The sequence below is a fragment of the Phoxinus phoxinus genome, assembly GCF_949152265.1.
Source record: "Phoxinus phoxinus genome assembly, chromosome: 14".
In the NCBI taxonomy this organism is placed as follows: domain Eukaryota; kingdom Metazoa; phylum Chordata; class Actinopteri; order Cypriniformes; family Leuciscidae; genus Phoxinus; species Phoxinus phoxinus.
In genome coordinates this window covers 9,512,733-9,529,866 of record NC_136889.1, presented here as the reverse complement: position 1 = coordinate 9,529,866, position 17,134 = coordinate 9,512,733, and the positions used below count along the sequence as shown (strand labels likewise).

Below are 17,134 nucleotides of genomic sequence, written 5' to 3'. Positions count from 1 at the left end.
GTAACTTTGCATAGTTACATAGTTTGCATGGTTGTAACTTTGCATAGTTACATAGTTAATACATTTAAAAATATATTAAAATAGAACATAAGACCTGTATAAGAATAATATAGAGGAATATGAAGTGTGAGTAGCTATAAGATATTTTGCAGAATGTTGGTAACCAAACAGTTTTGGTGACTAAAAGAAACACTCAAAATAACTTACTTTATGCTTCACAGAAAAAATAAAGAAAGATTAATTTCTGGAATTTTAATTTTTGGTTATGGGTATTAGCATACTATTTGTTCAACACAATTGACAGAATAAACGTGATTGGTGTGGTCATGATGTCCATGCGCTCTCCAGTGGACAGAAGTGTGAGCTGCTCGCTCTAGGACCCGGTGTCCCCTCTTGCGTCTTTTGGCTACTTGATGCTCGCCGGGCTTACACCTAAATGAACTCATACAGGCAGATCTAGCACTCAGATGAACAACCTTGGATATACAGAAGGATTGTGTGTCTTTGCGACCAGGGGACGCCTCTTGATCATGTTTTCGTAAGGATTCACAGAAGAAGGCATATTCCACGTATCTGCACTCTCACAGTGCAAGTCTAGCCTACATGCATTTGCGCGCGCCCTGGGAGTTTCCGTGAATACGGATGAGACAGGAGCACGAGATTCCAACTTTTCATATTTATTTGTCTAAAAGGAGCTGCACTGATCAAACGAAGGTAATTTGTCTGATTTTTATATATTTTGTTTGGTTTAGTAAAAGATCGATTCGTTTTCTAAAGCTGTGAGTGACCATCCAAACTTAGCCAAAGAGAGCGTGTCAGTCCTGACCGTTTTAATTGATCTATTTTACAATGTATACAATGATTCTGGCTGTTATTTTAGCAATAGTTTCAGGATGTAAACTTTTGAAGCCCAGAGGCTCGCTCCTTGCTGTCTGGCTCCATCTCATTGACATTAGTGCGCGCTCTGGAGATGCGCGTGTCCACGTTACTTTAAAACGCAAAAAGCTTAATACAAGCGGAAATAAACGTCACTTGAAGTTTTGTGTTGGTTCTTTGTTATATAAAGCGCTTTAACTGTTGTTTTAGACTGAAATAACTTCTTTGGCAGGGAAATACTCAACAATGAATCAGCGACGGGGTCATTCGAATGGATTTCTAACCTACCTGTTTCTGCTGGTTTTATGGCGGTCATGGTAAGCAAAACAAAATACTTATCTCAGAGTCGATAAAAAAGTCGATAAAAAAGCTTAATTGGTATTGCCACAGTTTAAAATATAACCAAAGTAAAGTATATAGGCTACCTAAAGTTTTGAAATAGACAAAAATAAGTTCACTCAAATTTAATTTCGGTCATTATTTACTCACCCTTTTGTTGTTCCAACCCTGTAAGTTTTTCTTTCTTTGTGGAACATAAAATATATTTTGAGAAATGCCCCATTGTTTTTCGTGCATACAATTGAAGTCAATGGTCACCTAAACTGTTTGGTTACCAAAATGTATTTCTTCTGTTGAATTTAAAGGAAGACATTTTTGAGAAATGTTGGTAACAAACATTTTTTAGTGATCATTGACTTCCATTGTACGGATAAAAATAAAACACTTCTTTCTCGAGACATTTCTCAAAATATATGTTATGTTCCACCGAAAAAAAGTCGTACAGAAAGTTTCACCCAAAAAGTCATACTTATGGTGAAACATACACAATTTAATAATAATTGAAAGGAATGTTCCTGGTTAAATCTAAGTTCATCTCAGTGGACAGCATGGTGATTACCACAGATAGTAATTTCGATAATATGTTTAAGCTAAAATCATCAAGGCAACTTGGAATAAAAGTAAACGAGACTCCATCCGTCCATTCATTCTCCAAACTACTTAGCCTCTACAGGGTCATAAGTAAACAAGACTGTCGGTAATATACATTAAAATACACATAGTTTATTATACAACATACTGTAATACTAGTGTGATACAATCTCTCACTAACTTGTCATACCCAATTTTATTGTCATGGTGTTGTACCGCCAGTGTAAACCTGGTAACTTTCACACAATGTGTGTGCAAGGAAACCAATAACAGAAAGGTGATGTAGGGAAGAACATACATTTGTCTACTACATGTTGTTTAAATGTTCATAACGTTCAATGCTGAAAATCAGCCAGAAACAGTTTAAACTAAATATTTCTGCTGCTTAACCTGACATACCAGGTGCATAACGTATAAAATGTAACGTCTGTTATGAATAACTAGTTGTTTGCATAGTACAGTCCCACCGCAAGAATGATGGTTTAGATAATTTTTATGTAAGAGTTAATGAAAATGCTTTATATAGGAGCAAAATATTTCTGCATGGTAGCACTACTTACTTGCATTGTCAGTGTCTTACACTAACCCTGAGGTATTAAGTTATTTTAATTATTGAAATATTACCTTAATTTATTTTTCTGCGTTAATTGACATTATTTTAAAAAATACCATTCCTAGTCAGTGTTTGCAACTAAATGATGACAGTGTGCCAATTTCCAAATTTTTAGAAAAAGTCAGTATGTTTATAAAATCTTATGCTCACAAAATTAATTAGCTAATTATATAAATGTGTATGTAAATATGCACAAACCTAGGGAATAGGGATATGCTAGTAGATTGGCCATTTGGAGACGAGAGACACGTTTCCTAAAAGTCTCAGGTGTTTTGGTACAGCTGCCAAGTTTGTGCTTTTGCCAGATGGTCATTATCATCTCATAACTTTATTGAAAAAGAGCAAAGCTTTCTCTGTGTGCAACTCTGTGCAAGTATGTTTATGTAACAGACTTTTGTGATGTCAAATGTATCTTGTGTAGTTCTGAGGCAGAAGTATCTGGCTCAGATGCCTTTAAAAACAACATAACCCTCTTCACGCGGATTTTGGACCGGCTACTCGATGGCTACGACAACAGACTGAGACCTGGTCTGGGAGGTAAGAAAGTGTGTGATCAGAGAATAAGATGAATGGAATTGAGCTGTCTCAAATGAGGTTGTTCAATAAGCCTGTGCAAAGTTGTAGTTTTTTACAATTATATGCACTTGATATACTAATAAGCAAATGAGAGTGATTGTTTTTTTCTATTTAGGAATTTTATAAAAACTCTTGTGTTACTTATACAGTCCAATGGATTTAGCACAACAGTGGGAAAAATCAGTAGCTGGATTCAGTAAAATGTCAAATTACATGATTCAGTGATTCTATGTTTATGACCTGATTTTACCACTGTTAAACTAATTATAACGAGGTGTTGATGACCTGAGAATACTGACTGAAGGAGAGGAAAACAAAACCAGCAATCTCATCTCCACTTGACAGTCAACAAACCCTGTTTGTGTATTCTGTCAGTGTTAATATTTATGTGACCCGTGCCATTGTTTGTACACTCTGAGCTTGGCAACATGAAAGACACCTTGGATCAAGCAACGCCCACCATGAGGCAAATAGATTTCTTGTGAGTGTTTCCTTTTGAGATTTACAGAGACTAGCACACACATACGCATACACTGGAGTCAGTGGAGATGCAGTCGAGCTAAGAGCCAGGATGAAGTGTTGCGGTTCCACTAATGATAAGTTAAAGTAATAGTTAGCTCAGAAATGACAAATTTCACCTCCATATCATTTGAGCATGGAATTAGTTTCCTTCATCTGTGGAACACAAATGAGATCTTAGGCAGAATATCTGATTTTCTGTTTTTCAACCATTAAAGTGAATGCTGATTTATCAAGCAAAATACACCATCATGAAAGTAATCCACATGACTCATCTGCTAAAGCCAAACATATTATATAAAGAGCAGGCTGAATTTGAAGTTGTTGTTCACTGATAATCTTTATACAAAGCTATTATGGTTTTAGTGAACTTTGAATATAACGCATGAGACATATAGAAGGTCATGAAAATGTTGGTAAATTGAGTTCCTGGTTGATAATGTAATTTGAACTTTCTTTTTGCTGTGTGACATAGATCGAGTGACAGAGGTGAAGACAGATATCTATGTGACCAGTTTTGGGCCAGTATCAGATACAGACATGGTAAGACATTCCTCTTCACACAACAGATTTTTTTTTTTTCGTATAGTGCGAATCAAATAGTATTTATAAAAAATATTTGTTATTGTCCTGTTGGTTATAATTTTGTATCAGTGCTTACCCCACTCCTTGTTTTCCATCTGTTGTCTATTTATAGCATTTGGTACCTGCTGCTGGCTAAAAGCTTTTCTCAGTACTCCTCTTTTCCCCACTTCACACCGTCTGCTCTCAAATATTTAGAATGGAAAAAAAGGTCAGATGGAAGAAAAAGGGGTTTCATTCATTCATTATTTATTTATTGTCTTTTACTGTCCATCTGAGTGTTTTCTAAACCCCACTGAATACTTTCACTATCCTGTAGTAGGAAAATCTCTGTTCGTAAAGACCATATTATGTCAGGACTATCATCACACTAGGTATTTCTGTCATGTTTTTTTCTTCTTCTGGGTGCTCTTGGGAAATCATGATTTACTCGAGTACATTGCTTGAATCGCATGCCTCCCCAGTTCCCCAGTCATCACTGTAGTTCAGTTATTTAATATCCCATTGAGTAGTAATGTCAGATTCTAGAGACTATGTCATTTTTCTATGTAATGGCCTAACGCTACCATTCAAAAGTTTGGGATCGGTATGATTTATAAAAAAAAGTTTTTGAAAGAAATCTCTCATGCTCATTAAGGCTGCATTTATTCAATGAAAAATACAATCAAATCTGCAATACTGTGATTTTTTTTAGTTCAATTCAAAACAACTGTTTTCTATTGTAATATATTTTAAAATGTTGTTTATTCCTGTGATGGCAAAGCTGCATTTCCAGCAACATTACTCCAGTCTTCTGTGTCACATGATCCTTCAGAAATCATTCTAACACGATAATTTGCTGCTCAAAAAATATTTATCATTATAATGTTGAAAGCAGTTGTGCTGCTTTTGTGAAAACCGTAATTCTTTTTTTGTGTCAGGATTAATTAAATAGAAAGCTCAAAAACAGCATTTCTTTGAAATAGAAATGTTTTGTAATATTATCAATGTCAAACAATCACTTTTGCTCAATTTAAAGCTGCCTTGCTGAATGAAAGTATTAATATTTCTTTCAACGAAAAATCTTAATGACCTCAAACTTTTGAGTCTATGATGGTGACTTTTATAAAATGTATAATATTACTGTAATTGATACTGATATCTGTTTTATATCTAGTGTATGTGTGACACAAATCTTGGTTTTCTTCTGACAGACAACTTCCTATCTTTACAAATGATCAGACCTTAGTTTTAGAGTTCCACAATTCCATACATTATAATGCCTTAAAACAGACATATACTATTGAGGAACAAAAGCATGTTATTTTTATTAGTCTTAATAAACTGTGCCACTCCCTTCAGGCCGTGTGGTTATGATATGACAGAATGGAAAGTGACAAGTATTGTCTGTTTGCTTGAGGAGTTCTGTGGGACTCCTGCATAATGGTGGGTAATGTTGCAAGACGTTAGCAAGAATTTCAAATGACCAGGCAAGCTTTCCTCAAACTTTACCCGAGATATAGGTTTTAGATTTTATAACAGTACTGGAATTAACTTAGTATGGACCCATAATAGGTTTGTTCCTACAGTATGATTGTGACTTTGTGAAAGCTGATGGAAGAACGAAAGGAAACGAAGCATCACAAATGGGTTCTGTGAGTGTCGCAGAGCTCCAGCGGTCCAGTGACAGCATGTACTGTCATACAATGTTATCTTTCATGTATGAGTGTGGGAGTGCATAAGTATTTTCTTTTACGTACGTAACATTGTGTTTTTCTGTCTCTGTGCTGCCATGGAAACTGGATGCCCGCCTTCACCCTGGGGGTCGATGCATGGCAGCATTGTGCCTGAGAGATTAGGATATAATGCAGTGATGTGAAGCTCTTCTGACACTTTGCCACTTAGTAGTACTATAGAGAGGAAGATGAAACACACACATTATACACAGACAATGATTACATTGAGAGAACTGAAAAGTCACTAGCCCTTGCGGAGGAAGTCCATTCAGTCTTAACTTTATACTTTTCTTTAGATGTTTTTGAAAGATTTACAGTGACATCCAAAGTCTGAGACCACATTGAATATGTGAAATCGAATTTAAAATCTAGAAATAGCTCTTATGCTCACCATGGCTGCATTTACTGTATTGGTCAAATACTGTAAAAACAGAATTAAAGGTGCTCTAAGCGTTTTTTAGGCTGAAACATTTTTTGTCACATACAGCAAACATCTCCTCACTATCCGCTAGCTGCCTGTCCCCTGAACACACTGTAAAAAATGCGGTCTCTGTAGACAAAACAAATCTTACAATTTAAAATTGCTTTCTGTTTAATCATGTTTTGAACTGTAATTTATTCATGTGATGGCAAAGCTGGATTCCAGCATCATTACTCCAGTCTTCAGTGTCACATGATCCTTCAGAAATCATTCCAATATGATGTGCTCATGAAACATTTCTTATTATTACCAATGTTTAAAACAGTTCTGCTTAATATTTGTGTGGAAATATTGACTTTTTTCAAAATTCTTTGTTAAATAGAAAGTTCAACAGCAGTTATTTTGAAATTGAAATTATTTTGTAAGATTATTGATGTCTTTACTGTAACTTTGGATTAATTACATGCGTTGTTGATGCATAAAAGTATTATTTAAAAAAATCAATTCAGCTTTTTTATAATATATTTTAGTATTGGACTGAAAAATTGTACAAAAATAAAACGAGCATTTGACTAGTGGATTTAGACTTTGAATCAAAACACATTTTCTGTGTCAGGTATTGCCTGATATCAGCAGTGAAGAATGTCTTGCACTATTGCACTCTGATCTCCGAAAGCCTCTCTCTCAAAAGTCACTCTCTGTTATCAGGAATACACGGTGGATGTGTTTTTCCGTCAGCGCTGGACAGACGAGCGGCTGAAGTTTCACGGGCCGATGAACATCCTGCGTCTCAACAACCTGATGGCCAGTAAAATCTGGACCCCAGACACCTTCTTTCACAACGGCAAGAAATCTGTGGCTCACAACATGACCATGCCTAATAAACTGCTGCGCATCATGGAGAACGGCACTCTACTGTACACCATGAGGTGCCCATAGATTACTACATGCACTAGTTATCAATGAATCAAAATAATTACTTGATATGCTGTTTAATTCATCAAATCATGTACAATTAATTGCATTTATGAATATTTGCTAAAAAAAAAAGCCCCCAAATCAAGATAACTAATAGAGATTATTTTGGTATATGAATAAATAATTGAATAGACATTACATTAAATGCACGTCATTAAAACACATCTCAAGACCAAAAATCAGCTATACACTACTGTTCAAAAGTTTGGGTTCAGTACGTTTTTTTACGTTTTTTGAAAGTAGCCTCTATTTGATCAACAATACAATAAATCAGAAATATTGTGAAATATTATTATAATTTTAAATGGTTTCTTTTGTAATATAATTTAAAATGTAATTCATCCCTATGATGCAAAGCTGAATTTGCAACAGTCTTGAGTGTCACATGATCCAATCAGTATCTGCTTAATATTTTGGAGGACATTTTTTGATTCTTAAATGAATAGAAAGTTCAAAAGAACAACATTTATTTGAAATAGAAATATTTTGTTACATTATAAATGTCATTACTGACACCTTTAATCAATTTAATGTGTCCTTGCTAAATATAAGTGTTAATTTCCTGCAAATAATCATTTAAAAAAAATCTTACTGACCTCAAACTTTTAAATGGTATTGTTCATTTTACAGTATTTCAAGCTTGAATTGCTATAATGGTGGGAAAATTCCTTTTTATACAATTTATGATTTTAATGTATTTAATTAACAGACCTATTAACAATACACAACTTTGAGGGGTGACTGTTGTGTAATGTGTGTTTGTGTGTGTATATTTGTGCAGGTTGACAGTGCAAGCTGAATGCCCAATGCATCTTGAGGACTTTCCAATGGATTTCCATTCCTGTCCTCTGAAATTTGGCAGCTGTGAGTGACATTGTTAAACGTTCATTTCATTCCCATGGTGCTTAATATGTGTCTGTGCTTTGGGTTTTATTTTAATATATATATATATATATATATTTCTCCTGTGCTTAGATGCTTACACTTTGGCAGAGGTGACGTATGTTTGGACACGCAACGCAACCTTATCGGTGGAAGTAGCTCCGGATGGATCTAGACTTAACCAGTATGACCTAATGGGACAGACTGTTGGCAAGGAAACCATCAAGTCCAGTACTGGTAAGACGTTCGCAAGCAGACACAAAGCCATCTGGATCCATCTAGTCTCTGCCCATCTCTTACAATATGTTTCTCTTCTACCGTATATAGGTGAATATACAGTGATGACTGCCCATTTCCATCTAAAGAGGAAGATTGGATACTTTGTGATCCAGACGTACCTGCCTTGCATAATGACCGTCATCCTATCCCAAGTCTCTTTTTGGCTCAACCGAGAGTCCGTCCCGGCACGCACAGTTTTTGGTGGGTGAGCATGTGATGTGTGCATTAGATTGTAATCAGAACATAATGTGGAATTTAGCATGCTGATTTTGTTGTTCCAATTAAATTATTGATGCAGTCATGGGTAGAGATGATGTTGTGTGTGTATTTTCTCTCTAGCAGTTTCAATTTCTATCTGAACTCTTGGGATGAAGCAGATGCAGATAGCTATAAAATTGATTTTTTGAACGTATTCAGTGGGAGGAAGCCATAGCACGCGAAAGACACATTTAAATGAAACACAGACTCACAGGGGGGGAAATTCACTAAGAATGAAATGCTGATAGCGTAATTTATACATATGCTTTGGTGTTTTCATGCCCAATTCACTAAAGGAATTATCCAAATTAGGTAAACACTCATGAATTGCTGAAATCACAATTTGAACACCACAATTCTACATCTTGGATTTTCTGAGTGCTCGGTTGTGAGGGGATGTAGCAAACTACCGCAATATGATACAATTTACTGGGACTGTTCACCATCACTCAACTACTGTGATCCAGACAGGCACCTAAATTTGCTTTCTGAAATGCTGGTTATATGATCTTCTCCATCATTTGATCATCATTTAATTAATAAACGCTGCCATGATCACTAAAAAAAAACATCCCACTTAAGTTTTTTGCATTAAGTTTTGTGAATAAGGTGCAATTGATTTGAAGAAATCAAAAAAATCATAAATGGCAAAATTGAATAATGCAGCGCAATGCCAGCGCAGACAGCACATAGTTCAACTGGATCAAAAACACGGCAAAATAAAAGCACGATGGTTTAACACTTGAAAATGGAGAAATTTTAGTTTTACAGCTGGAGAATGAAATAAATTATATACAATATATCATATATTATACATAAAATATATATATATATAAATATATATTTTTAAAATTATCTTTTTTTTATAGTCATATTGAATGGGTCAAAAAGAGTGGGAATGTGGAAAGAGTACACACTCAATTTCCCCCCCCCCCAAATCGTTCCGCCATAACAGGATGATTCACACTCTTCAGAGTAAAAAGTATTTTATACCCGGAGGCTGCAAAAAAGAATTGCAATTGCTCACAAAAAAAAAAACAGAAGACCATGTATATAAAATGAGGACAGGAGGTCCACTCGGGGCATATAACTGACTGCTGAAATGAACAAAATTTCATTAGCACAGGGCATTTGTGATTACACGTGTACATCTGTGCGGTCTCTTCCACTAATGAGCGAACGACATAAAGGCTGGCAATTATCTGCAGAGAGGCATGCTGTGCTAATGCGGTATCTTTATAAACAGCAATTCCTGAGGTTTTTTTGTGTTGTTCTTCTGTTCCAGGCGTGACAACAGTGCTAACGATGACCACTCTGAGTATCAGCGCTCGAAACTCTTTACCAAAGGTGGCCTACGCCACAGCCATGGACTGGTTCATTGCTGTGTGCTACGCGTTTGTTTTCTCAGCTCTCATCGAGTTTGCCACTGTAAACTACTTCACCAAGCGCGGCTGGGCCTGGGATGGAAAGAGCATTGTCAGTGATAAGGTAACCATGACGACACAGACCTTGCTTTGATTCTGGAGTGGAGCGCATCTGGTGGCTTTGATAATTGTCATTGGGAAAAGGAGTGTTATTTAGATGAGGAAACCAATACTGTTAATTCAGTACAGTTAACCATTTTTCCTGATTGAACATTGTCTGAAATGTTTCTTTTGTTGTACATTAACGACTTCAGATGAACTCTTCCCCCGCCAGCCGGCAGTGTTTTTAATAATTTTCACAAAAATGTCATGGCCCCCAGAATATTTTCTTGTTAGAATATCTGAACATGTAATATATCAAAAGAAAGAACCGAACCTCTACTTTTAATTTACACCATACATTTACATTTTTATCAATACTTGAATGTGGGTAAGTTTCATAAGAAAAGCAACATTTCAAGCAAAAATGTATTATGGTTTTATTTCGTTAGTTTACACATGCATATGATTACATATGATATCGCTTGTTTCTGTGTCTTCTTCGCATGTGTTTTGATCAGGACATTCAGAACTCTTTCAGAAGACGTATAACAGTGAAAACATGGAAAGACAGAAAATTCCGTCAATGGCGGGGAAAGAGTTCATATAACATTTAGCTTGATATCATTGATTGAATATGTAGCAATGTGTTAACTAATTTCTTCTGACTTCAGAAAAAGGAGATGTCTGTTATGAAAAAGAATAACGCATATGCAGTCGCTGTGGCAAACTACGCGCCCCATATTGCGAAGGACTCGGCTCTGCCCACCGTCTCTAAGAGCGCCACACCGGAGCCCAGTAAACCACAACCGGTGGCTAAAGAAGCAAAGAAGACCTTCAACAGTGTCAGCAAGATTGACCGTATGTCCCGCATCATCTTTCCGGTGTTTTTTGGAAGCTTTAACTTGGTTTATTGGGCCACATACCTCAACAGAGAACCTGTTATTAAGAACATGGTGCCCTCCCAGTGAGCCATTACCTATCATTCAGTATGCTACATACATACAAATTATCCTTAAGTAACCATCTATCCATCCATCCATCCATCCATCCATCCATCCATCCATCCATCCATCCATCCATCCATCCATCCATCCATCCATCCATCCATCCATCCATCCATCCATCCATCCATCCATCCATCCATCCATCCATCCATCCATCCATCCATCTATCTATCTATCTATCTATCTATCTATCTATCTATCTATCTATCTATCTATCTATCTATCTATCTATCTACTGCCAGGACAATTTAATGGGACCGATTTACTTTTTTTCACAGTTTTATTTTTGTATGTTGTTGTGTGATTTCTGAGAATTTAACTGATCGGTTTTCCTTTTTTTTTTTTTTTTTAGAAAAGGGACAGTGTACATTAATTAACATTCATAAATGTACCCAAATTAGCCCGAAGGCTAGTTTTCAGCAGTGTTTACAGGCATTTTCATACAGACCTCATATATGTGTTTTCTACATTTTTTTTATTTAACTGTATTTGTGTATTATTATAATATGTCAATATACGTTTATGTCTGTGTCAGTATTTTGGCTAAATTATGAATTAAGCTCACAGGTATGGCGCATCAAAGACATGGTGTTTAAAATGAAAGCCTGTACAAAATCTCATTGCTGTGTTGTTTTGTTAGAGCTGCACTACAGTATCTGTGAAACAGATCACTGCACTTTTATATTGACTGATGTAGCATTTCAAGTCAATTAGATATGGCACTTTATTTATTTTTTGTCTGCATCAAATTAGATTGCATATTATCTTTTCCCACACAACACACACCTGTGCATCTAATTCTCAGCCGTGTGCAATTAATCATCAATGAAAGCGCACACCCACACCTGGTTTAAAGCTAAATAATTAAATGATTTTGTCTGAAGCACCTTAACACACTGTATTATTGTGGACACTTCGATTTGTGAGCTCAGTCTCAAGTGGAAATAGCACTGCTTTTCAGTCATTTCTGTTTCTTTTGTACACATTTTTGTGAAAAATGCTGTGGGAATTATACCAAATAGTTTGGGCTAATTTGCTTGTCATTAGGTTAAAATGAGAGCAATATGTTGGTCTTACTGTATAAGTTGCAATGGCCACTAAATTGTGATGGCCACTGATACTCACATTAGCTTAATGTTGCAGCAGTGACATGATGTTGTTCATATGGTATTGCCAGTACATGTTGATAGTAGCTTCTGGATTACCGGAGATAAAGGTTGTAATGGGCTTCTCAGAATGATATATACGCCTAATGATGCCATGAAAATATGAATCAAAATGTACTGTTCACTCAATATATCATGTGTCAAACAGTTTAGAGTTTTCATTACTAACATCAACAATCCTGACAAGTATAAACGCTTGAATGAACTACTGTGGGTTTACTTTTAACAGCTTTTCAATTTGCCATACTGTTCTCAGTTTTCAGCCTGGGCAAAAAGACAGCTCCCCTGTTGACTGAAATAAAGTGTTGTCATAACTATTGTGGCTCAGTTACTCTCCTTTTGTGTGGGTGATCTTTTGCACTGTGCCACTCAAACATGTCATCTTTTTCTGAAGAAAAAAATAATTCTCTCAGCTATAGACACACAAAACCGAACACCACAAACCAGTTTTACATCAGCATCACTGAGTTCTTATTAATATTTTGAATAAACTTGTAATTTTCTTTTTTTTCCTTTTCATCACCCAAAATTTTAATTTCAGTCATTAATTACTCAAATTCCAAACCCGTAAGACCTTTGTTCGAATATCGGCCATCTTTAAAATCAATATTTTGATCGCTGACGGCTTTTCCACCAGATCCACCATCAAGTGACAGCGACACTAATATTTGATTGCGTCCAGTACTTGCTCTGCAGTAAATCGCTGAGCCATTTCAAGTTTTGAATTTGCTGATGATCTGTTTTAGTTTTGTGTTTTGCCTGCGGTAACTATGAGTGAAACGTCACTTCATCATTGTGTATCAGTCAGTTCCACCTTGTGTTATGAAGGTGAATTGCACTTATTTAGTCATCAAAGATTAAATTATTGTTGTGTGCAGAAGAAAATACACTTACACTGTACACCTTGGGTTGTTAGCGACCCTATACAATTTTTACAAAAAATGAATGGGAAAACAAGCATTCTTTTATATATATTTTTCTTATATTGTTTATAATAAATTTATTGAGGAATGCTAAGAAGGTTGATGTCTAACTTTCACTAAAGACTCGAGGTATGCGTTTAAGGGTTAAATTAAATTAAAGTTTTGGGGGACATTTTATGGTTTTGTAATTTTTGTTAGATTTAAAAAAAAAGAAATAACTCTATGCAGTTTTTATTAATTTGTATTTCAGTTTTTGTTTTTTAGTACATCAAGTTAAACTAAATAAAAATGAGAAAGTCTGCCTTGGCAACTAGCTGAAATAAAACACGTTTTAAATATTTTATTTTGTTTCAACATTTATAACAAATGTAACAAAAATAGTTTTTATGCTTTAGTTATAGTTACTAACCGCAGTCTCATTCAGTGGAATGGCATTTGCGAGCTGACGCGGCACAAGTCAATACACATTGATAAGTTTGCCGTGTCCCAGCTGCTTCTTTTATTGCCCTGCTTTTAAAAAGTCTGCATTTCTTGTCAAATCCACTAGCCCCCAATCCATATTGTCTTCCTGCATTTCATTCCCTTTTCCATCCGTCTCTCTATTCTGTCTGAGAGCTTTTTGTATAGCTGACTCCGCTTTGACTAACCAGCAGAATTTGAGATTAGCAGCGTTGAATAAAGAACCGGCAGCCTGTGTGCACTGCATCTATCTAAGATCTTCCTTTAATAGCATAACAGCAGCGCTCCCATGCTCATCTCTTTTGGTTATGGAAGCAGTATCTGCATGTATAGAGATATAGCTATCAATGCACACACACAGCTAAACAGAGAAAAACAGTTCTCCATTAGCCTCTCCTCGCTCCTTTGCACCATATAGAAAAGCATATCTTCGGGTACAAACAAGCATCTGTCAGAACAGATGTGTCCACTTGTGCGTACAATCATTACGCACACACACTTGACCAGGGGAGGGGAGACTCAAAAACTAAGTTGGATTTCATTTATTGGCCCCTTTTAAGGTGGAACTGATGCTGATCCCCTGTCAGGTGGCATTAACAAAGCGTTCTGCCTCAAGCGACGTCTGCGAGGATGTTGTGAGGGTTTATCAGATGTGAAAGATCACAGAGGCACAGAATCCACAGAAGTGTGTGTTTGCTTGTGGCTGCAGCCATTTAAAGCCTTCACAAACACTGCTTAGCATTTACAATGGATCCCTCAGCTAACAATGCGCATCGTGATGAGAAAAAAATGATATGAGAACAAAACTAAATCATTCACAATAATATGGTGTTTACTTCACCTCTGGAACCTGTCGAGAATGTTTGAACATGATGTGTATGTAAAGCAGCTCCAAATTTTAATTGTTTGTTTAATGAGAATGTATTTCATTGTTTCATAATTCCAGTCATTCTCTCAAACAGACGGACAATGTCAAGGCACTTTCCTTTCAAGATTTGATTTGTTGTCACTGTCACCTGATGTGATAAATTAACAATTGGAGAGAACAAACAACATGGCGGCATTTATATACAATGGCAATTCAATAGGAATAGGATTGCAGCAATTTTTTTTTGCACATGCACATACTTTACTATAATCTTTAGTGTCTGTAATCATTTGCCCAAACTATTCAAATGTGTGTTCTGTATTTAATAAAATAAAGTCAAATATTAGATGGGAAAAAAACTGAGTTGAAATACTGAAATTGAAATAAAAATACATAAAAGCTCATTTAAACATGACAAAAGCACAATCACCAAAACCTAAAAAATAAAAACTGAAAATATATAAATAAAAGCTATAATTATAATTCTAAAATAGCACAGTACTGAGCATCAGAAAAAAATGTATCCTAAAAGACACTACGAAAGTTACAATAATGCATATGAGGTTACCAAAGAAGCAGGGAAAATGATAGATTTCATGTTTACGCTTCCACGTTCATGCGTGAGATGAACATTTTTTTTGATGAAAGGTTGCTAGATTGCAGATAAAAAATTGGCAAAAACTGAGGGGGAATGGGATTCCTCCACAACAGAGAAACCAGCCAAGCATGAATAAGGATTTGGTTGAGTTGCCTGGCAACTGAGGGGACATGCACAGGGCTTTGATGCTTAAAGTGTGTAACAGAAGTTGACTGTTGGTTTTCTGTGTTTATGTAGTAACCCCCCCCCCCCCCCCCCCCCCCCAACAGGATCTTACCTGTTGCACCGCTCAAAGGAAGGCCTGCATGTTACCACAAAGGTATTTTATATTTTGTTATATTCATTTTTTAAATTATTGCACCTTCTAAATTGTGCAGGTTTTTTTTTTTTTTTTTTTTACAATCACAAGGCCACTTTTTCAACACTTTACAGCTTGGCATTGCAGTAAATTGAGTAAATTTCACATTCAAAATACAGTGAAACACCCAAAACACTACAGTGTCCCAAATCAAGCCTACACCAGCAAAAGTTGTCACTCATAAACCAATGACCTTAAAACACCAAACAACAGGTAGCATTACACAATTTCTTTTGTAAAAATCCTTTACAAAGCAAGAATGACGTTTAGAATTCACAGCCCGATATGTTAGTCCATATACATTACAGTACAAAAGGATACATGTTTTCACCTTTTGTATAGATGGTGTTGAAAATGAAATACCTGTCTACATCTAATTGTTCGATAGTAAAAAAATTTTTTAGATTTGGAATATATTCCAATATGTCTTTTGAAATTAGGTTTAGCAGTTTTGAAAAGAGTATGTGTGTGCAAATTGCCAGTATGTAGGCTACATAGTTTAGGTGGTGTTTGCGTCAGAGTGAGAAATGAATTCATGTCATTTGAAAGATGTAGTGGTTGAATGCATTTTGTGTCAAAGCAATGATAAATAATCTACAGTTTAGCCCACACAGACTGCTGTTGTGCTCTGTGTGCGAAGAGTTTTCAAAGAGTGACTTAAGCATTGAGAAATGGGTCCTAGCAATTGTAAAAAACGGTAATGTTTACCTGTTGAAAAGCTACTTTTGACAAACTTTGATTCATCATGTGGATTTCTCTTTACCACCAGTGTTAAAGAAAAAGTTCACCCAAAAATGTAAAATCTCCCATAATATAAAAATATACATTATATAAACCCATCCCTTCACTTCAGAAGGCATTTAGTAACCCACTGAGTCATATAGATTACTTTTATGATGGATGGATGCGCTTCTTGGATCTTCAAAAACTCTGACATTATTCAATGCCATTGCAAAGCTGGGAAGAGCAGGATATTATTTAATATAACTCAGATTGTGTTCAGCTAAAAGAAGAAAGTCATACACACCTAGGATGGCTTGAGGGTGAGTAAATGATGGTCTAATTTTAATTTTTAAATTAACTTTTAATAGTGGTTGTCAGTATCGTGTTAAATGTATAATAAAACAGATTTTAGTAGTAGTGTGGCCTTGCTAATTCAGCAGAAGAGGGCTGTTGGATTTACCGGTTTAAAAAGTATATAAAAACTTTATACCACTACAAATATTAAGGGATTAATCAAGTGGATTGGAAAGTAAAGTTTACTTAAAACTTTAATATACATAGATAATTAATGATTATTTCACTGTTATATTAATATATAGAGCCTGCGGTTATTGTGTGTGTGTGTGTGTGTGTGTGTGTGTGTGTGTGTGTGTGTGTGTGTGTGTGTGTGTGTGTGTGTGTGTGTGTGTGTGTGTGTGTGTGTGTGTGTGTGTGTGTGTGTGTGTGTGTAGTCCAGCAGAGAAAATCTCAGGCACGTCTCAGATCCACATAATTTTCTCTCAGAATGTTAATGGCTGACATAATAATACAAATTTCTTCAATTCAGAGCATCAGAGCACATCTGAATATAAAGTAGCCTACTTCAATGAAGAGGGTCTGAAACAGAGCATTCCGGCATTTAAAACGTTTGGGGGAAATGTATGAAAACCGTTTTGTGAGA

The 17,134-nt window shown here is 35.8% G+C and overlaps 1 protein-coding gene across 2 annotated transcripts; it reads left to right on the top strand.

Annotated features, from left to right (window-relative positions):
• Positions 1-346: 346 nt before the first annotated feature.
• On the top strand, positions 347-12,581 carry gabra2a (gamma-aminobutyric acid type A receptor subunit alpha2a). 2 transcript variants are annotated; one of them, XM_079634913.1, is made up of 10 exons: positions 347-714; positions 1,109-1,193; positions 2,841-2,956; positions 3,990-4,057; positions 6,941-7,161; positions 7,992-8,074; positions 8,186-8,329; positions 8,420-8,572; positions 9,915-10,117; positions 10,767-12,581. In XM_079634913.1, the coding sequence occupies exons 2-10, from the start codon at positions 1,123-1,125 to the stop codon at positions 11,061-11,063; spliced, it is 1,356 nt and encodes a 451-aa protein (XP_079491039.1). In that variant the 5' UTR covers positions 347-714; positions 1,109-1,122; the 3' UTR covers positions 11,064-12,581. The 2 variants fall into 2 exon arrangements, with proteins under 2 accessions (XP_079491039.1, XP_079491040.1); XM_079634914.1 differs by lacking the exons at positions 347-714; positions 1,109-1,193; positions 2,841-2,956 and adding an exon at positions 3,348-3,476 and having other exon boundaries at positions 10,767-11,126.
• The last annotated feature ends 4,553 nt before the right edge of the window (positions 12,582-17,134 follow it).